This window comes from Triplophysa dalaica, chromosome 5 (genome assembly GCF_015846415.1).
Source record: "Triplophysa dalaica isolate WHDGS20190420 chromosome 5, ASM1584641v1, whole genome shotgun sequence".
Taxonomy (NCBI): Eukaryota; Metazoa; Chordata; class Actinopteri; order Cypriniformes; family Nemacheilidae; genus Triplophysa; species Triplophysa dalaica.
In genome coordinates this window covers 3,545,826-3,568,752 of record NC_079546.1, presented here as the reverse complement: position 1 = coordinate 3,568,752, position 22,927 = coordinate 3,545,826, and the positions used below count along the sequence as shown (strand labels likewise).

General features: G+C 39.3%; 1 protein-coding gene across 5 annotated transcripts; it reads right to left on the bottom strand.

Annotated features, from left to right (window-relative positions):
* Positions 1-28: 28 nt before the first annotated feature.
* On the bottom strand, positions 29-21,154 carry kcnc2 (potassium voltage-gated channel, Shaw-related subfamily, member 2). 5 transcript variants are annotated; one of them, XM_056748952.1, is made up of 5 exons: positions 20,330-21,154; positions 5,590-6,520; positions 4,098-4,268; positions 1,430-1,551; positions 413-541 (listed from the first exon to the last, which is right to left on the bottom strand). In XM_056748952.1, the coding sequence occupies exons 1-4, from the start codon at positions 20,882-20,884 to the stop codon at positions 1,442-1,444; spliced, it is 1,767 nt and encodes a 588-aa protein (XP_056604930.1). In that variant the 5' UTR covers positions 20,885-21,154; the 3' UTR covers positions 413-541; positions 1,430-1,441. The 5 variants fall into 5 exon arrangements, with proteins under 5 accessions (XP_056604933.1, XP_056604934.1, XP_056604929.1 ...); XM_056748957.1 differs by having other exon boundaries at positions 1,430-1,522; XM_056748955.1 differs by having other exon boundaries at positions 29-1,551.
* Between the last annotated feature and the right edge of the window lie 1,773 nt (positions 21,155-22,927).

Below are 22,927 nucleotides of genomic sequence, written 5' to 3'. Positions count from 1 at the left end.
ATAAAAGCATAAACGACAGAGGGTCACATTTATTAAACTTAGCATGTTTACTCTCTCTCTACTCTGTAGTATAGCTGATACACGAATACTTCATTTTTGAACACCTGTGCCTCTACACATCTTAATACACTTATTGCACTGACAGAGGCTTTGGAAGGGGTTCGAGGATGTGCACGATTTGCTACCCGACACGAAGGTGAAGCAATAGGTGTGATACCATGTGATTTTATACAGATGCCACATTTAACGGAGAGCGACTCTGAATTTGTTTTAAGCCGGATACGCATCACTGTCCACATTTCAGTCTTTTTCCACATGGAATGAATGGGAAAATCCAAAGGCTGTGAGCCATCCGTTCAGGCGATATATCCGTAAGCGAACGCTCTGTTCATGTGTCCATGTTAACAACCGTCCAATCACAGGGTTATTCTATTCCAGACAGTCCAATCCAATTCATCAAATCCATCTGAGTCTCTGCTGGCCCCGCCTTCCCTGTCTCTGGCCGATATAAACTGGACATCAGCCAGTGGTGATACCGTAGCTGCAAACGCAATCACATCAGTAGAAATTTTAAAGAAACAATATATTACATCATTAAAACTGCACAATAGCAATGAGACTTTAAAGGAAGGAGTGCTTGGTAATGTACGAATAATTATTTAAACAAATTGGCTTCATTTATATTATACACATCATTTATTATACATCTAAGTATTATTTATTATATAGGTCTATATCATTTTGTATTTGTTGTGGATTAAGATATGACCCTGACATTTCTTGGTAAGATTCCCCCAACATCATATTCCTCTAAATATGACCCAATAATTAATTATAAACATTTATAGATGAAACGTTTATTAAATATACATTTAATTAATCACTGACAGAATTTGCACAATGCGAAATTTTCATGAAGATAAAAACAGTGCTCATTTCAGGTAACATGCTGTGCAGGGTGTGAACGCAAAGGGCTAAATGAAGTTTATGCGTGACAGCATCTCCCCGCACCAGTTGCTTAGCAACATCCCTGTTTCCAGATTCCCTCACATGATGCTGAGGACAATCGACAGAGTTCAATCTGTATGAAAATCTATCAGATGAACATCACACAGTTTATAACACTGTACGCAGGATGTAGATGAATGACTCGGATGAGGTGAGCTGTTTGTCTTTAGTTTTGAATGAATGATGGATTTTGTCAGGCATGTGTTTAAACTACTAGTGTCTATGTAACCATGAACAAAATGTATGATCATTGACGCCTTCATGTCAAGTCAATGTGAAACACATTATAGAAGTTAAATTTCACATGCTAAAGAACCAACTACCTCTGACTGCAACACCGAATCAGACCAATTCTGTCCGTATGGTGTTGATAAGAGTCATTCTCTCACCCCAGTAACATCACACAGCACGAGGAGGTTACCTGTGAGTTTCTTCAGGGCCGTCCCCTCCCCTTAAGACACAACGTTCCCCTCTGCTCGGTTGAATCTCGTGAACACAACCTCTGAGCAGTTATCTGTGTGTATACAACCAGCGTCGTGAGGCCTTCATCGGGGACAGAGACGGTGAAAAAAGACGGACGTCATGCACATTACGGGAAGTTTTATCCGTTTCACTCAAGCATCCTCACAGCTGGAGACAGACGGCCCATGCACACATGAACAGTTCAGTAGCGAGCGAGAGATCAGGGGCTTGTCACATCACATATCCATCGAGAACAAAGAAGCTCACCGAGAAAATAAACATTTATAAAACACACAAACAGTTACATTGAAACACAGGTCAAACTTTCCATTTTGTTCTGCTCTTCTTGTTTATAGAAGCACGTCTGATCTACCGAAAAGTTGCAATTGCTGTACTTACTCCCTTAGAATACATGTGTTCTATCTAGTGCCTTTCGAGTTCCTGGTACCCAGCAATTCATTCTTATGATTTTTAAATAAAATACTCCCATTGTTGCCCAAAAGATAAGATAAATGTATTCCAAAAAATAAAGAAATTATTTTAAACAATCATTGGGAACTTTGGTTTAATTAATATAAACTCCCACTTTCATTCAAATACACAAAAAACTGATGTACTAAAAGTTTTTACTTTGGTTTTCAAAAGCTTACGTACTCTGGCCACCAAAACGCCGTTGTTGTGTAAACGACCGTCTAAAATAGTTAAGAACACAACAAAGATAAAAAATAAACTTTGCTGGGTCCCAGAAGGTAACAATCAAGAAACAAATGCACAATGTGAGTTACATTTATATTTCTTATTTCAATGTCTAATTCTACATACAGCACAATTATATGAGTAATCTCTATAGTATATACAGTACATTAGAGGCCAGCCGAGAGAGACGGAGAGCGTTAGTCTGCTATGTTGTTTAAGCTTCAGGACATGAGAGAGCCTTCAGACATGAGAGAACACAACATTAAGACAAAGACACGCAAGAGAAATAAAGCAGGGTCTGGTGGGACACAGTCACGGGACGTAAGGAGATACAGGCGTGAGACACGTCACATAATAGAATTACATCCACAAACTGTGTCCAGCGATCAGAATGCAAGATTCACAGTTCTCACATGAAAAATACTGAAGTTTACTAGTAAAGTGTAGTTAATACTGTACCATATTTAAATATTGACTGAGGTATGTTTAAAAACAATTTACTATAGCAAATAAAAAAGCATACTACAGTATTTTTAATGTGGGTAGTTACAGAAGTCATCACTCTATATGTTTTTGTGTCTTCATTTAATACTTTAAAATAAACACCTGTCTGGGATGTTTTTCATTTTGATCACTGAACAGGTTTTTGTGTAATCGTGTGCTCAAGTAAGTGTGAGAAATCAACTTTCAAACAAAAGTTTAACTCTCAGATCATTAAACTGTACATGCAAAGGCATTATATAAATCTAAATTAAGAAACAACTATCCCTGAAGACTAAACCACAACCGCTCTGATCACGATGATGAGATTAAAATAACTGTATCACTTGACTTTACAAAGACTGGATGGAAATGACAACAATAACTGTGCGAAAGCTTTAGGGCATTTACATTTGTGCGTTTTGAAGATGCTTTAATCCAAATCTAACTACATGGCATTCAATCTAAATATATTTTTAACAGTATGTACTCGATGAGGATCAAAATGTGTTTTTTTCCATTAAAGTTTAAGTTAAAAGAATATAAAAGTTCTTTTCATGGCACAATGATCATCTTTGGTCATATTTGTATCAACCATGTGCTTCTTTGTGATGTTATGTTGCTTTAAAACAGTTCAGGAGGATTTGTCTGTCTACACATGATGAATTAATAATCAACAATATAAATAAACACATGTAACAGCATTATTATGAAAATTGGCTACATTAATTAACTCTGTATAACTTAAAGATCAAGCAAACCCCTCTGTTGCAAGGGGTTGTGGGTAATATTAACCAAAATCAAGAAGAGATCCAAACTTCTCAAAATCCTGAAATACCATCCAGATACCTTTAGCATGCGGTTTTCAACACACTGAAATCTAAGCATGCATGTTATTTGCACAGGAAAGCGTGCAAAATGCATCAGCAATTCATAAATCTGTGTGACATTACACATCAAACTGTATTATTTAGCGCGACCTTACTGTCATAGGGTATTCATATATAAGCACGTGGATGGGTGCTGGCTGTGCATGTTTCATTTTGTGATAACCTTCAAATGACATTTTAACGCCGGTCGTGATGGGGAAACGCCTGGCTGTGACACAACCTGACTGTGTGGACTTTGGCCATTTTCGCCATTTACACAAATGATAACTTAACAACAATTAATGCTCATATTTAAAAAAAAATATGATTGTATATTCAATCTCATTATTGTTCTTTTGAACAGTTAAAATCGTGACCATTTCCATCCAAAAGTGAAAGTTTATGTCAATGAATGAATCACACATTTAGCTAAAAAAAAATTACTTCTTGAATCATTGTGTATAAATGAGCTCATGGAATGAAGTTCGACTCTGGCCTAGACCTTTCGGTTATCAGTGTATGTAGAATGATGACAGGAAGTGATGCAGAACGGAGGGCTGTGATTGGCTGAGCTGAATATACCTGCTTTACGAATAGCCGCGTCTGCCGTGCAGGTGTAATCGCTGGCTGCTAACAGAAAGCACGTCGCTTCCGTACGGCGGTCCTGCTCGCGCACGCTGGAGTGCCGCATGGGTCTTCGCTCCTCTGGGGATGTGGTGATGTCACTTCCTGCGCTGCAGTCTGCTGACAACACTGGTGGGAAATGAAGAGAACAAAGGGCAAGTGAGTGCCGAAGAACAACATCTGGTTATTTAGGACACAGCTCAGCGAGAGACAGGACTGAAATTAGGTTGATACAATGAGTCATCAAAATTCGGTGTGTACCCGTGAAAGAGAGAGAGGGGGATATAGAAAGAGTACTCTTAAAAGTATTTTTTTTAGCTTTTGACACTTCAGTATTAAATGTCCAAGCATTCCCATCATGAAAAATACCTGTATTTTTAATTCAAATCTTTTCTTACAAACTAAATCTAAAAGTAAGATCTTTTTACAGTACACATATGGCCATTCTCACTCTCATCTGTACAAAAGATTGTTTCAGCCTTTCTTAAAGCTTGTTATGCTCCTGAACACATCATCGCACCCCTTATCTCCGTGGCAACAGGCGAGCGGTGATGCCATGCTAGATCTGCACCACCCCTATGCTCAGCTCTCCAAGAAATATCTCCAAATGCCATCAGCCTTTACCCGGCAGGAAAAAACCCACCCAACCTCGCTTACCCAAACTGAATGAAATACACACAACGATCTGTTCCTGAGCATCTCTTAAACACCAATGACGTGCATTGAAATGAGCAGTTTTGTTTGATGCATTGACGTCATTTCCACTAAAACAGAAAGTTAGTGCGAGACGTATTGAGTGAAATAGTCGGTAGCGTCTAGTTGTACACACAGCATGTAAACTGATGAGACGATAAAGTGCAGAATGATGTCATGAAAATTGTTGATCAGTCGGTTGGAAAAGAGACTGTAAGTTTTGTAAATAGGGACCAAATGTGGGTCTTATTACTCTCTTTGAAAACACTGCTTTGTTATATTATTTAGGCTAACATTCATAAAAGACAAATAAAGATTTGTTCAACCTTAAATTCTCACTTGTTTTATAAAATTGAATGACAAATAATTTCTTATTTTATATCTAAAAAAAAAGCTAAGTCAAAAACATTTTTCATACATTCACTTGATAAACAAATGACTTAAGATAGAATGAAGAATGATAAAAAAATCATTTTTATGAAATTTATTAAAGTTTATACTTAAAAGACGAGAAAATATCAGCCAATGGGATAAGACATTTAAACTTAAGTACGTAAAAGTAGTTAACCTTCAAAATGAGAACTCATTTACTATCAGGTCATTTTTAAACCTATATGACTTCCTTCCGCAGAACACTAAAGAAGATATTTTGAAGAATGTTCTCCCATTCACTTGCATTGGTTACAATATAAGTGAACATTTATCAAAATATCTTTTGTGTTGCGGACACTTTAAACTCAAATATTTTGACTCTAACCTGAGCGTTGGCGTTCCAGTCCTCCGCTTTGTCCCAGACACAGATCTCCCTGCGTGCTGTTACAGGCTGTACTGAGATCAGTTTTGCAGTAAGAGGGTGAACCAGCCTGCACAGCCTGCGGGATGTGTTTCTTTCTCTTTTTGGGAAGCTTCTGTTTAGCCATTGCTAAGGAGTAATACATGCCAAAGTTATTCACAATGACGGGCACCGGCATGGCTATCGTCAGCACGCCCGCCAGGGCGCACAGCGCACCCACCACCATACCCGACCACGTCTGGGGGTACATGTCTCCATACCCCAGTGTGGTCATGGTGACCACGGCCCACCAAAAACCAATGGGGATGTTCTTGAACATGGTGTGGTGGCTGGCCGTCGGGTCGTTCGGGCTGGCCCCGATCCGCTCGGCGTAGTAGATCATGGTGGCAAAAATGAGGACGCCCAACGCCAGGAAGATGATGAGCAGTAGGAACTCGTTGGTGCTGGCGCGCAGAGTGTGTCCCAAGACTCGGAGGCCCACGAAATGCCGAGTCAGCTTGAAGATCCGCAAAATACGCACGAATCGCACGACACGAAGGAACCCCAAAACGTCTTTGGCCGCTTTGGAGGACAGTCCGCTCAAGCCCACCTCCAGATAGAACGGCAGAATTGCCACAAAGTCTATGATGTTCAAGACACTCTTGACAAACTCCAGCTTGTCTGGACTGAACGTTACACGCACCAGGAACTCAAAAGTGAACCAGAGGACACAGACTCCCTCGACGTAGGTGAGGGCCGGGTCCGTTTCAATCTCGTACTGCTGGCTGGTGTCCGTGATGCTGTCGTTGCGAAGGCTGTCCGTTTTGTTGATGATGGTGTTGAAGGCCTCGTGTGTCTCCAGGCAGAAGGTTGTGATGGAAACCAGGATGAAGAACAAAGAGGCGAACGCTATGAACTGCGGAGAGAGAGAGACAAAGCATTTACACACGGTGACTATATTTAAGAGGGCCGCTCTCCTTTAGCCTGAATGGCGCTGGCATCCATTAACATCTATTTGTAGCCTGTGAGCTCTCAGTCTTTAAACTGTTATTCAATAGCCATTTGTCCTTGTTTTTATTTGGCGAGGACTAAAACTGCAGTGTTTCATGGACAGAGTAAATGGAATGTGTCAGATAAATCCACACCAGCTTTGCTAAACAGTTTCAGGAAAGTAACTTTAAAACTGTGGCTTATCGCAGTCAATACTCATAATGTACAGTTCAGCTATAGTCAAGCAATTCTTAAGAAAATAGAAGTTACTATTAAAACCTTTTTTCAAATTATATTACTTACTTTATTATGTTTAGAGAGGAATATGGCAAATATAAGGTGAATCTCAGTAAGCATGACAGCCCTATAAAGCATTTGAAGTGTTTCAGATAATTATCAAAAATACTCAAATGAATACAACAGAATATCACATTACTACACAACTAGAAAACACCATTGCTTCATTGACTACTATATATATTAACTCTGCTTAATATGCAAGTACATTTTACCAAGTATAATAAAATAATATATTGTATATCACTACAATAAAATATTATTATTTAATACTTTAAAATAAAATGTTTTAACCTTAACGAATCGATAGAACAAACTCTATATGCGGACGAATCACCCAAATGAACCGATTCACAGAAATGAATCAGATGTGAGAGGAAAGTTTTTTTTCCCATTTACTCGGTTCATTTTTACAAATTTAATTTTATTCTATATATATGTTTTTATAACTCTACACCACTTCGGCACAACCCTTGTTTTTTAATTTCAAGTTGTTTAATAATCTTCTACTGTTCTTCTGAAGAAACGTCATCTACATCTCAGACGGACTGAGGCTGATTAAACTGACTGCAAACTTTCCTTTTCTAGTCAACTAACCCTTTCATTCAACAGCATTGCTACTTCAGTATTGCCATATGGTTTTCAAAATGATGTGAGGGACACCACACAAAACAGCGCAGTCTTGGCCGGTCATCGCTCTGTGATATTTAATGTCAATAAAAGACGGCCAATGAGTGAGTCAGACATCGACCGCAGCAGTGTTCAGCCCACACAACAGCGATGGAACCCTGTCTGTCAACATATCACTACAAACACAACACTCTCGCTATTATAACACAACTTCACATTCACCTCAATTATGTGTTCAGACATCAACACGGGACACAGCCTGTACCCTCCAGATAGCGTCTCAAATGGGCTTGTCTCTCACTTCTCTCTCTCTCTCTCTCTCTCTCTCTCGCTCTCTCTCTTTGCTTTGGTGTCCTAATGAGGCTTTAAGTCGTCTACAGGGCTATAACCTCCACAAAGCCAGCAGAAATCATCAGGACCACAGCATTATGGCATCAGACAACATCCACATGCAGGATAACAGGGTCTTTGTGTAGTCTAGCGAGTGTGTGATACACGTGTAAGTGCTTTCTAATGATCCCGTCATCCACGGCGGGCTTCACAAGTTTCTCAGGGGTGTCGCCAGTAATGTGAGGTTTAATGCGGGTGAACACGGCAGCCAGTGATCTCCACTGAGTGTGTTTACTACGGTAAATTATAACAATTACCCAATTTCTTCTGAAAGTAAGAGCATATTTGTTTTTGGTGAAACTTGAAATAAAAAAGACATAGTTGTTGTGATTCTAGGATGATATGTCAAATTTGACAAAGATTATGTTTTGTCATTCCCTTAAAAAGCAGCAGTCGATGTAGACAACAGACAGCGTGGAAGCTCTGCGAATCTACAAACAATACTCTACAAAAGAAGTTTCGAGCTAGTTCAGTAGAGAAAACAACAGTTTAATCAATAAATTCTCGCCGGGAGCAATAACACGGTTTAGTGTACAAAAGACAGCGATCTGACAGTTCTGTTGGACAGATTACAGCGACTGTAAAATCTCATTGTTATTCTGACTTTCCTATGTCTTGAGTGATAGTTAAATCTGTTTGAAGGTGTTGAGCTCCTCCTTAAGAGAATGAGACGTGTGTGTTTGAAGAAAGGCTGGGATGAGGGGATGAGGAGGATTTATACCCTGTATTTAAGTATTTAAATGGATCAAAAGTGAAATAGACTGATGGTCATAAAAGAAAGTGTAGAACTGTGATATATTTATGAATAGGTTTGAGTGTTTGTGTTTAGCTATAAATGGACACCAGTGGACGGTTCTCTCAGGACCCCCAGATTTTAACATATGGCGGACACAGCACTGTCTCCACGGCAACAGTGTCCGGCAAAGCTCCACGAAAAAAAGACCCTGGTGTGTCAGATGCCTCCATGCATGATTATAAGAATACAGCGAGTCCAAGCGCACACACACCCCATAAATACAAACAACACACATGCACACACACGCACACAGACACAATAAAGACACAAATTCCATACAAACAATCTCAGTTATACAGATATAATCACAGTCCAAAACACTCACCAAGTGCCAAATAAATAAAACAAAGCTATTAGCCACCAGACGAAAGTCAAACTCTAAAGGGAAATAACATCCACACATTTGACCCCAGATTCAATCTCAATTCTCATGTTTGATAACACCACAGGTGTTAGTTATGATGACTATTTGAATTCCATTATGGTTCTGTTCGTCAGTCGATGGCGAGATGATAACGCATTGTCTCAAAGCTGTGATTCCCATTACTCCAATATCATCACGGACAAGCACGCATCCACATTTTTGTTAACCCAACTAGTGCAAATCGAGCAGATATAAGAGATCCGTTCCAATGAATGTCACATGAAGGGTATGACTATAGAAAGCTGGAGACGCTCATGGCTTTCAGAAGAAATCTGCTCTGAGGTTGAGTTTCAGACATGTGTGTCTGCGAGCGAACGTGTCTGTTGTTCATAAAACACGTCTACAGGTCCTCGGGAAGTCATTTCACAGGAACAGAGGAACGTTTCACACACATTTGAGAGATTTCTCAATCTTGAAATATATCTTGAAATATATGAGACTCTGATGACACTTAAGCAAATGTTTCCTTTTGCCCTCCATTTAATTTCATTGATGGCCGAGAGAAATAAAGGAGAAATTAAAGACCTTTCTTTATGGGTGTAAAATAAATAATAAGCTCACTTTAAAGCTCACTTTTCTCTCTTTTAAGCGCACGAATGCGGATGAAGGTTTTGTGTTTCGTGCATTATAAATATTCTCCTGCTCTCTCCAGAAGAGATGCTGTTTAATTCATTTCAAGCTCTTTCACTTGTCTTAGATCTGAGAGATCAGCCAGCGGTCATCTGAACTCCATCACGTCATTTCAAAAATTTAGATCTGTCTTAAAACGAGAGTATCTTAAATTGCAGTCATCTCTCTCTCTCTCTCTCTGTTTCTAGCACACTGAGACCATCATCACAATCACGCTGAGATCCTGATTGTAGGATTGAGCCGATGGGCAGATGTGACAAGGAAAAAGAAACAAGCAGAGACTTTTGGCATGCAAATAAATGCATTGCTGTCACCGCTAAAACTATTTGTGCATGATGTATACTCTTTACAGTACAAGCAGGCTAATTTTAAAAACGTTCAATGCAACACATTCGTTTTACTATTTATTATTTATAAAACATCTTAAATTAACTTGAAGTAGGGATACAAATCTTGTTATATTAAAGGAGTAGTTCACTTCAAAATGTACCCCTACTGACTTTCCATAGCAATTTTTATTCATAATATGGAAAGGGGCAAATTTTGAAGTTAACTACTTCATTAATGCAACTGTATTCTATTTTGAAAATATTTTTTGTGTATATACTTATAAAATACATTCTAAACTGCAAACACATCCAAACATTATTTACAATATAAGCTATAGTACATATTTTGTGAATACTGAAAAGAAATGTATTTTTAAATGCACTTTATCTCCAGGAAAACAGATACTGATGGTTCTGTTTTATCACTAACTTCATAAACCTCGTATCAGGTGATATCATCTACTCTGCACAACACTAATGTATGAAAACATGGCATCTCTGACACACACGCACTCACACACACACACACACGCACACACAAGCGCTCCTGCTGGGGTCCCTGCAGGTAATGGCAGATGCCTTGATCTTGTGTGTGATGTCACGGCGGGATTCCTGTTCTAATGACACAGACACGCATGCCATGAAAAATCATACAGAAGAGAGCAGTGAAAATATTGCACAACATAAACACTCCGAGCAAAAGTCAGAAATGCTGTTAAACTACCTAATAAAGTAAAAAAAAACTAAACTGCTCTTACACAATTCCACAAACAGTTGTTATTGTGGGATATGTGTAGTTCACCCGAAAACCTTTTTTCTCCAGTAAAACACATAAGAAGATAGTTTGAGAAATGTGTTTGTACAATTGAAGCCAATGAAGTTCAGTGTTGTTTGATTATCAACGTTCTTCAAAAGAAAGAAAGTCATACAGGTTTGACATGACATGAGGGTGAGTAAGTGATAATGAATAATTCGCAAAGTGAACAGACAAAAAATGTATTCAGTACAGTACAGCTTCCAGGGAGTAATATGCAATAAGAACAGGACGGTGTATTTAAACAGTAAATATAATATATAGTTCACATTTTAGAGACAGACACTCTTTTTCTCTCTGTACGCTATAAAAACAGTGCACATCAAATCTGTGTCTTCACAAAGACTTTTAATGTGCTCATATTTGGGGTGCCATGGTAACCGCACCCTATCTCACACTCCGTCTCTGTTTATGTCTTGCTGCCGTAAGGAGGATGAGAGCACGAGAGAAGTGGGGGAGAAAAACAAGCTTGTGTTTGGCAGCAAACGCAGGGATTTCCCTCCACACGCCAGCAGACATCACACACACAGTCACGCCACACGTCTGAACAATAAAAGGTCATCCTCTCACGTGTCCGCGTGCACGTAACCAGGGGATGAAAGCCGGAAAAGATGGAAACGACACCAGACACGAATGGAAAAGACATTCAATATCTCAACACACGACAGATTAACACAGTCCCTTTGTAATATTCTCTCGTGCACTGACAAACTGTCCAGCTCGCTCTGGGAAGTCGGTTAAATACAGACAGACGATGTAAAAGTAGAATATGAAACATTTCTTAGCCTCCACTTCTCATCTCAATAATTCAGACTAAGTTGAAAATGTGAAAGGAGAGAGAGAAGATATCAAGCTTTAGACTCACTGTCATCACACTCACGTTCAAACCAATCCAGCTCACCTGTCTCAGAGTTCTCAAGTCGCATTTGCTTTTATTTGAATATATACTGTATGCATTTGGCAGGGTGAAGTGTAGTGAATTTGCTTTATTAAAGTTGCCAAAAAAGAAATGAGGCACAAAAAAAAAAATGTCATTTAGGTCTTAAAACACGTCTATTTTTACTATGCAACATTCACATGTCTGGATTTATTATTAGACTGAAAAAGCTTTGAGGTAAAAATCTCTGCAGTGTTTCATCTCTTGACACTTTGAAACTCGGAGGTGATGTCTTTCCCTGCTGTAAACCACACACAGCCGAGTGTTTAAACATAATTGACCGGGCATATGCCAGATGAATGAATACACATTTCTGGCTGATGAAGTAATGAAAAGAAGAGGCGTCATATCTTTGACACGAGATCCTTCACTTCCAGAAACCTCGCTTGCACAAATCTGTCATTTCTTTCCCAAACGGGAACATCAGAAGCGTACGAAATGCACACATACAAATACACACCCTTAAGAAAACTCTTCCTGAAATAGCAGCCATCGCCTCTGCTCGACTATAAATACTTCTTGAAACAAAAGGTGTGATCGCACTTTCAAAGAATTTGACATTGATGCGAGGACCACGAGACTCTATATGGCACTTTATCAAATTCATTTTTAGTTCTTTTCAAAATCCCTTTTTTCATCACTTTTTATCCGGGCACATCATCGTCTTTCTCTTTGTTTGCCTTTGGTCCCCACAAGGAGCCAAGGCTAGGGATTCAGCTGTTGCTATGGTGACCGCATTACGTAAGTTGTCATAGAGATAGCCTGGTAGACTAGGACAGGTGTGGCAGCGCGGTGCCGTCGTACCCAAAGGCAACTAGAATGACAATCACACATATGAAGTGTGTATTAAGGTTAATGTTTTGGCAAACCTCAAGAACTTCTTTAGTATTTTTTCTTTCACGGGCAAATGTTTGCCCTAAATTTGGCATAAAACAGAAACATTGTGTGTAATGGCTGAACCACATTAAGAGTGTGGATGTGTAAATCTAAAGTAGTTCGTAGAGGTCAAATCATCTGGATTTGGGTGAATGTGATGAAAAATGTTTGAGTTGATATTGATATCTTCATTAATATTAAGTTTTGATTGCAGACTTGACAAATCTGAGCTCAGTTTGACACATTGTTGACGTCTCTTCTCAAACTCTAATAACAGCATTCCAGGTCCATCACTTAAAGAATAACAGTACAAAGAATGAGACAGAAATGTCACCGCTGTGTGACTACAGCCTGTTTATTAAAAATCTGTTTGTTTTCGATTGGAAAGCATTTGAGAGGCAGATGCATCGAGTGTTTCACATGCCGGTTCCTGCGGTTACAGCTAGTGTGTGCCGCTGGCTAGCTGATGAATCATGAATAGTGCTGTTTTACAGTGAGATTGGGGGTAATTTAGCTAAATGGATATAGATGGTCGGGTCTCTCCACACTCCATTATTAAGAAAGACGGACGGTCGGATGGGCGAGACTGCCAGAGCGAAAATCTACCGTCATTTCTTTCCGTCCGCTCCAGACAGAATTCCTAATGAATGGGAGTTTGTGTCGTGAGAACGGTGGAGTGTGACGAGAAAATGTGCTCTAGAAACACAGAGCCAATAAAAAAATATACATTCTGTCAGATGAAAGACATACACTTACATCAGATAGCCTATTACACTTCTGCATTTACAAACAATCAGCACAACAACTTCTCATCTCTTCCTCAGTACAGAAAGGTCTAACTGACTGTCACATCATCAGACACTTTTTTTTTCGTGTCATTAAAGCGAGATATGCGCAGACCTGCGCAGACACACTTGAGCTCTAGAATCAGGCAGGTCTGACAGAATAAGGAGTGAGAGAGAGGCAGATCCCGAGGGGCTTACTCACTGAAGTTTTGAATCACTGATGCCCTTGCCCTGGTCTTCTGAATTTCAGGCCGTAATCAAACCGCACGCGTCTCTCACATCCCCTCAAATCCCTCATGAGTTCAGCCGAGACTCTCAGAATAACACCGAAGAAACAAATCCACCCCGAGAACTCAGGCAGACAAACCCTTTCATTGTTTCAAACCCACTCAAGGTCAGAGGCTGGAACTGACAGAACAGCATGAAACGCAACATCATCTGTGTGTTCTGACTCACAACTTCACCAATACACATCACAACATTAACATATTAGCTGTCAAACATCATTACATTACAACTTGTTCAAAGTTTCAAAGCAGCTTTCCATGAACAAGAACAAAATATTTTTTTTTTACATTTGGGCTTTTAAAAACATTATCTTAAGGTTTTTGCAAACTTTGTTTACATGCTTTAACACTGTTAAATATCTGCATATAATTATAGATATAAATGTAGCAGCAACTCGTGTTTAAATACAATTAAAATAATAATGATATTAGTTCTAAGTCATTTCAGAGCTAATTCATCACTAGGAGGCATAAACAAATCTATATAGTAAATATGATAAGAATGTTAAATTATATCAATATATATCAACCAGCCACAATGTATACTGTTTAAATATAATCTATGTTTAACCCTAAGCAACAGGATCACACAACAGCACCGTTTTGACTTTATTCGTTTCTCCAGTAAAACTACTCCAAACAGCTGATGTGTACAGCACGCTGAGAAAGTACTTGTGTGATCTGACCGCGGCCGTCAACATGACAGATACTCCTGACTCCAAACTGACCCATCAACATAACGCAACCCATCCCCGCTCGCCCTGACACATGACAGCCAGCTGTCAACATTACTGGATTCACAGGTCAGGTGATGTAAATCCATCAAACACCTTCTGTCAGGTGTGTCTTATTGAAATGAATGGACTGCTTATCGAATGGATGGATGTGTGTGTGTTTGTATGGTGGACTGCGTTTGTGTACATGAGGATGAAGAATGTCTGCCAGCAGGCGCGCTGCCAGGATACAAGAGACAGACAGAGAGAGAGAGAAAAAGAGAGAGAGAGAAATCAATGTGATCTCATTCTGTCATTTTAATGTGAGGTTATATGACAACAAAGAAAATAATTCAAACATAATACATTTTGAATCCTTATTTCTAAGAGTAAGCAAATAGAGCCATCAGGACACATTAGAAGTGGATGACATCATTAAAAACGTTTCAATTGATTTCTATGTTGGGTTGAATGGTTCTCGCTCTGCACATATAGAAAGTATACGAAAAATAAAACCTAGAGTCTATGCAAACAAATCACCGCAATGGAATTTATTCATTTAAATTGACACTTTTAATCAATTCACAAAAATGAAACTGAACTCTAATACAGCTTTTTCTTCTAAAGTTTATATAAAGCAAAACCAAATCTCTCCTCTTATATTCTTGTGTTTGATTTATTTACAGCACCCTATCGGCATATGTGATATATCGCCCGCTCATAATAAGAAGCAATAAAGTCTGACGGTCACACAGTAGATAAATTAAATCATATTTATAGTTCATTTTTAGTGTTATTAGTCAGAAGGTTTACAGAGGGACGAATGAGAAGTGTGAAAGTTTCCAGAATAACTTTCACATGCGTTTTATTTGGCCAATATACAGAATTTCCTGAAGAATGTAATGAAGACATACATTTATTTTATTTTACATTTACATTTAGTCATTTAGCAGACGCTTTTTATATATTATTTATATTTTATACTGTATACTGCAACCAATTTAAACTTTGGAGCCGGTAGCTGCAAATAATTTCGGTGAATCAATTCAAACTACCTATTTCAATGTCTGAATGTTTTAGTAAAAACCATTTCAGCCCTATAGAGACCAAAATAAAATGGGAACAAAAATCACAGTCTAGAATTTCTCAACAGCAGAAAGTAGATAAACGTCTAATGCTGTGCACTGTTGAAATTTAAGTTGCATAGAATGGTCTATAATATTGTCTTCAGTTACTCACTATAAAAAAAACAGATACTGTCATAAAAAATAAAGTAAAGTCAAATTATTTATGATGAACGTCTGTGTGAATCAGTATTTAGAGTTAAGTCACTAAAGAATTCTGTATAGGAGTAGTAAAGAATATTTAATATTGCCACAACAGCCTTAAAGAGATACTCCACCCAAAAATTAAAATTCTGTCATCATTTACTCACCATCAAGTTCAAAACCTGTATGATTTCATTAATTTCTTTCTTTGTTTTGTTGAACACAAAAGAAAAAAAACTTCTTATGAATGAAATGAAAGGAGTCACTATGCAGATGGCCATACAGCGAAAGCATATGTGAGAGCCGGACAGTTTGTCTAGTACATTAGAGTCAGAGACGCGCTTCCTAACAGCCAGACGTCTCATTGCATTTGAGTGTCATTCAGACGTGGAGATCTTTCACCCTCCGCACAAGTGACTCCTGATAGAGCCGCAGTTAAACCAGGACTAGCAGCTCAACTCAACAGGATAATTACCAGCGGCGGCGTACCGAAGCAAACTGAAGAGGTCTTTACTTAATAGAGTATATTTACACCCCACCGAAGAGTGAAGGGCTTTAAATGTCACCATTCAACACAGCCACTTCATGACTCACTCCACACGTACAGTAAATCACTCCACATCATGACTGTTTTTATGTCATAAATATTTCTGTGTAATTACAGGGTGGCAGGCTAATTGTTTGAACTATAACTATGCTACTTTGCATGTACGGACACACAGAGTGACATTCAGGCTTTTGACACAATAGTTATAATTATAAAGGCTGAATGTATTGGGAAGAAAAGTGAAACAAACGTCTGCTCACAGTCATTCCACAGTTTTCTAAGAGAAATGCGAACTGTTTACAGCGAAGTCGTGTTGATCCAGATGCAGCACCCGACCGAAAAGGACACGCGGGTCATGCAGATAAGATGAAGACGTTCCGGTGAGTCGAACACTACTTGTGACAGTTTTAACTTTCAGAGCTCTTATTATGAAAGACAGACACGTTACGTTCAGAACTCGACCTAGCAGAAAGGACACCCTTCATCCTCAACGGTGAACCCCAAAATAAGAACATAAAAAGCTAAGTATAGACGATATGGTCATTAAGAATGCGCAGTGACCAAAAAAGATCATGAAACGGAGAAGTAGCAGTCACACATACAAAGTGATCTTCACATAGCCTACAAAGAAATGTCACAAAAATGTCCTTAAGAGTTTGAGAAGAGATGTCAACAATGATTTGTGAACTCTGCAATCAAAAGTCAATATTATTGAAGATCTCAATTTGAACTATGAAATGTTTCTCATCAAATTTACTCACATCATTTTATACCTCCATACTCTTCATATGTTTCAACAATTACACTCTCATTTGATTCTGTTCCAAATAATTTAAAGAGAACCATCTGAGACTAAGTGAAAGAATGGTAAAAGAATACAAAAGCAGACATAGGAGACCATGACAGAGCCAAAACAGCATATAAAAATAGAGAAAGACATGATTAAAGGGGAGAGAGAGATAAGAGAGAGAGTAAAGTACACGGAGACATTAAGAGTGTGAGTTTCATGTCCCCGGTGAATTTGAGTTGGGCACACACTGCCCTTGAGCTAAACACAGCTGTGTGTGTGTGTGTGGCCTCGGGTTGGAGCACTTGATAGAGACAACATCCCATTTAAGCTTCAAACAGGTTATTTGTGCACCTGAGTTTTAGAGAGGTACAGCTTCTGAAAGTCTTTCTTGTACCCGTTATCGCTAAAAAGGTGCAAGACTGACCTCTCCATCACCTCCCATCAGGCTCGGTGTGATAAGAGATCTAATGCTTTATTTTTACTCTTCAGAATAAATGTACGGCTCTGTTTTATACACTGAATTAATCTGATCGAACAGGCTTAATATTGACAGCGAGAAAACAAAGTTGTGAGACAGGCAAAAAGATAAGACAAGTACTGGACTAAAATTATAAAAGACTCGAAAGGATGCAAAGATGGAGAAGTAAGAGAGCATAATCTGAACACTCCCTTTTAGAAATATAAAATAATGAAATAATTCACCAAAAAAATGAACATTTAATGACCCTCGTGATGTTTGACTTTCCTCAAAGGAGCATAAAAAGATGTGTTCAAGAATCTTTCCTGTTTTTTTTCATTGAACAGAAGCATACAGTCACTTGAACCACCAAAAGCATCATCTTCATTAAATATGAATTGTGCAATATATAGACATGGAATTTCTCTTAAAAATAAAATTTATATTCACTGCACATTCATGTGTCTTTGTCAGGCCTTCCCATTAAACAAAAGAACAACATCACATTCTTTATTTCACAGAAGTAAGGCAAACATCATCATCACGAGGACATACAAATGCTGACAATTGTTACTATTTTGTTACCTTACCGACATTTTGTCCACCAATTTCAGTTATTCAGTAATAATATCCATTCATTGAGGTACATTCACTTAAGAACTAAATCCGCTAAATCACTAAACACAAGATTTGATTTTCAGTGATTAGTAAAAAAAATTGTAATTGGCCCCGCTGGTCCGAGCGGCTTCATTAAACCTGTGTGGCCGTTTGAAGCCCTGGACCGCTTCAGTGGAGGAGTTGAAAGCGTGTTCACATCCAGAAAAACACAGGCTTGCAATTATCACGGCACAAAAGACAGTCCTGCGAAACGAGCACACAAACGCTATTCACAGAAGCTTCACAGACCCTCCCTCGTCCACCAGTATGTAAAACAACACCTCTGGTCGTGTGTTTAACATGGCACCCTACGTTCTGTTTAACTCCCCAAGCAGATGGAAGAAATTCAAAGATGCAAACACGTCTGTCTCGCATTTTACACCTACAGCACTTCATGGTGTCCTGTCAGCAGTGTGAAAGACAGATCTGTAATCATTGTATCACATTAAAATAAAAGTGCCTATAAACAGGAAACGGAATAAGATACAAATGTCGGGACTGAAAACAAGGGTCAACATGTGGCATCCTCATTCTCAAAAGATCACATGACCATCTACGCTCTAGTACATTACTGTATCACACAATACCGGTCCTTACAGTACATCCCACATAAACACCCACCGACTTAACACACTCCAAACCAACAAAGACAACCAGCGCTCACGAGCCTTCTAAAGAAATGACAGACAGCAAAGTTTAAGATGAAAGACATCAGCTACCAGCATCAACATTTGCCTCACTTGTGCCCACATAAACACACATATTCTGGATATACCCTGTTGTGTTTCCCAGAGCATGAATCATGCATACACAAACTCAATGACACACACGTATTCAAACATCTCTGGAGAAAATTAACAAACCCTTACAGCACTGCACATAACGGGTTTGGAAATTTGTGTTTGAGCGGGTTTCCGAAATCTATCAATGCTCTGAAAGAACACGGGCGGCCGATGTGCGATAAGGTCACCATGGAAACAGCATCTTTAGACGTGTGCCAGTGTTAACCTCATAAGTGGCAACAGCACACTCGGCATCAAAACACACAGGCGAGCACACATCAATAGACACAGCTTTTGAAATCACCTCTGCTACAATAACAGATGGTATAAAAGACTCTTAAGGAATCATGGGAACACACAGGGAACAGATAGAATATGCCTGATGAATTGTGGAAGATGTATTCAAGACAATGACATTTATCTGTAATGTCTGAATCTAATAAAAATGCAACATCTAAATCCAAACCCAATGTCCAATCGACAATTTCTAGACAATGAGTACAGAAAAGAGAGTGCAAAGAATCTTCATCTTTGTGTGTCCTTTCATACCAAGGTCGCACCCACAGCTCCTTGTTAAAAATAGAGATAGCAGACAAAGAAATTAGAAGTCGAGAGCAACAGTTATTGATCTGATCAACAGCCTTGACAAGCATCTCCTTGTTTGCTCTCTGCAGGTAAAAATCAATTAAATCCTCATTCAGGACTGGAACATTTAACCCATTTCACTGTCTGCCCACTGACAACAACCCAAACGACCCCAAGTGCTTCTTTTAATAGAACTATGCCAGTTTTACATCTTTAACTAAACATCTTTCCATGGATAGAACAAAGTCTATAATTAAGAATTGAAAAGCACAAAACTGAAGGCTAGTCGTTTATATTAATAATTTTATAGTACAATCTTGTTTCAAAAAGTGCCAAACCACTCAAACACCACAGTGGCTAAAAAAACGTTCATCCATCTTAAATACTTTAATTTCACTGATGTTGAAAGCCCCCTTTAAAATATATATTTCTTTAAACATAAACACAAATAAAAAATATTATTTTTCTCTTACTTAATTAATGAAAATGCACCTGGTATATGTGAAAATTTCTTTTTTTTAAATATATTCACTTTTTTTTTGTCATGTTTCCAAACAAATCTGAGGCATTACGCACACGTTAACTTGTGCGCGCGACATCTTTAACAAACAAAATAGACTCATCTTTACCAATGCACGGTTTCGATATTCATGTCAAGTTATTTCAACACCGAAAGCCCACGGCAAATGCCTAAAGGAGCCGTGCGTAACCGTTTGGCGACTCCGCGCTGTGCGCTCTTACCCGTGCGGCTCTGGATGAGTATGGGTCCTCAAACAGTGCCCAGATCACCGGCTGCCACTTTCTCCACCGGCTGCTGGTCCCGTTGGCGGACAGCTCGTCCTCGATGCCTAGCCTTTTTCCGATCTCGTCTTCATCGTCGTTGTCCACGTTCATTTCGAACACGTCCAGCGCCTCTTCGGCATCCCGGTGCTGTCGGAAGGTCATCCAACAGCACGGCTCCACGTCCGTCTCATCGATGCCCCAGAAGGACAGCTCCTCCTCGAACAACGGACCGCACACGTCCGCCGGGCAGTGCAACTTCCCGGTCCGGTAATAGTTGAGCACGTAGGCGAAGACGCCCGGGTGCCGGTCGAAGAAGTACTCGTTGTTGCGCGCGTTGTACTCGATGAAGCCCGGGACTTGTTGCAGGCGGTCCAGAACGGATTCCAGGTCCGACTCGGAGGCGAGCAGTGCCAGGCGCGTGCCGGGCAGGGTCTTCAGCGTGGTCCGGTAGGTTTCGTGCCTCGTGCCCCCGACGTTGAGGATTATCCTCTCGTGCTCGTCGAACTTGCCCATCTCTCAGAGTGAGACATGACGCGAGGGGAGTAATGTTACTCTGCGGTGCTCTGGCGATGCTGGAGTACTCCAAGAGTTCAGAGTGAGACTCATTTAAAACTGACGGATCGAACCAAAAGCCCGCGGGTGAGGTTTGCCTCAGCGCGTCGCCAATCAGCCGTGAGCGCGCGGACAGGTGAAGAGACGCGGCGCGTTCCTCTATCGACCCATCATCATCATCACCTGCAGCTCCAGCCAACAGAGCAACATGCGCGTTCTCTCTCTCACTTTCTGACAAACACACACTCGCTCTGTCATATACACTCACTTTCTCTCTCACACACAAACACAATCCCCCTCTCTCTCCCATTCTTTCTCTCTCAAAGAGATTCAAAGAAGCTTTATAACTAGAAATATAAACATTCTGAACAAAAACAGAATCTATTCTCTCTCTCTCACACACACGCGCGCGCACCCGCCCCTAAATATATCTAAATAAATATGACTATCTATGGGTTAAACTTCTCAAATTTGCCCCCTTTAGAAAGAGGTTCTAGACGTTATTCAAACAATTATTTTCCTGACAGATTCATGAATTAGTCATTTTACACTTTCATTATTCATAAGGTTAAATTCAAATTTAATTTCTATTAAAATGAATACAATTCACTTTCCCATCTAACAGAATTTGTAACATTTGACAGAGAAAAGAGGAGACTTGGGTTTGTAGTCAAATTTTTCATTGATTATTATATGTAATGGAACAATGTACCTGTAAATAATACTGTGTTAAGGGAAATAACACCATTTCCATGTCCTAGACTCCACTTAATTTCTCATAAATTATGTTTTCCAAGCAGATTAGTGTATCACAAAATAACGTCTTAAGAGGAAAATTTGAGCTTGTCAAGAGATCAAACTATGTAAACATTTTTTTTTTGAGGCAGCACCAACCATACTCTCCTCTACTTTGTGTATTGTGTAATGTAATCATCATCTGTTGTTAAAAAGATCTGCACGATCTTCAAATTAAACTGAGATTCTTTTGTATAGGGCAGAAATCCCACCACCACCAGTCTGAAGGAATGGAGTGATTCATCACGGCTGACTCACAAGCACTTGTTAGAGGTCTTCCCCATCAAAATACAACTCGACTTTCTCCCAAATGGGTGGTGCATTCTAGTGGTTACAGAAATGAGCTGTAACTTAAGGGTTGTTTCTCTAGGAGGAAACAACATGATTGTACCACAAAGCTTTATAGGGAACTAGGTTTGTCCATTTAGCCTATGCCATGCTGTTCAGCCCATCCAGAATAAATATTCGGTATAACGTTATATTTTACATTTAACACATTCAACACATGTCCAACAAGTCCAGAAGCAACACCACTCTGAAATAATAATTCTGAGTGTCCGTCACATAACCAGGAGTGCTGCTTTTATGAAGAACTGTCTTGTGTCTCATTACACCCCCATGCACTCACAATAATTAAACAAATATTCCCAGAAAAACAGACAAGCCAATGTACAAGGGCACATTTGGTTAGCACATCACATTAGTTGTTAATGCACTTGATAAAGGATGATGAGATGACTGCAACTTTTATTGATGGAGAGAGATCAGGCGGTGCATTCAGCCCAATTGGACTCACACAGGACCCCCCTGACTCACTTTAAATAAAAGCTTTATTTTAGTTTAAACTGTCAGCAAGACTAATTTCCAAGACTAAAACATAGCACGCGACATGACATGAACTATGGCTATGCATTGTAAAATTTGCACTCAGGGACTGAGATTTGCTGGAGGTTTAAACTGTGACGCCCCCTGTTGTTCATATTGGAGAACACACACTACTATTATCCACATTTCTGTCCGTATTCTGTCCGAGAACAACTATGTAAAATGTATTCATTTGTGGACTTTGAAAACCAATATCCTAATGTGTCAGCAGAAATGAAGTCTAGGCAACTTTATCAGGTTTTGGTAGGTCTTTTATCTGTTCTTACCTGACAGGTGTTTGCCAGTCTTCTGTTGCTTAAACATCAATGTTTAAAGTTGAATCTT

What these genes read in the sequence shown, in the direction of transcription:
- kcnc2 (XM_056748951.1), bottom strand. Translation starts at nt 20,884, where the DNA reads ATGGGCAAGTTCGACGAGCACGAGAGGATAATCCTCAACGTCGGGGGC. An exon ending in ACTGGAACGCCAACGCTCAG is followed by an intron (nt 4,269 to 5,589) that starts GTTAGAGTCAAA and finishes ATTTCCCACCAG; the next exon opens with TGTTGTCAGCAGACTGCAGC. An exon ending in CGCGGCTATTCGTAAAGCAG is followed by an intron (nt 542 to 4,097) that starts GTATATTCAGCT and finishes TTGCGTTTGCAG; the next exon opens with CTACGGTATCACCACTGGCT.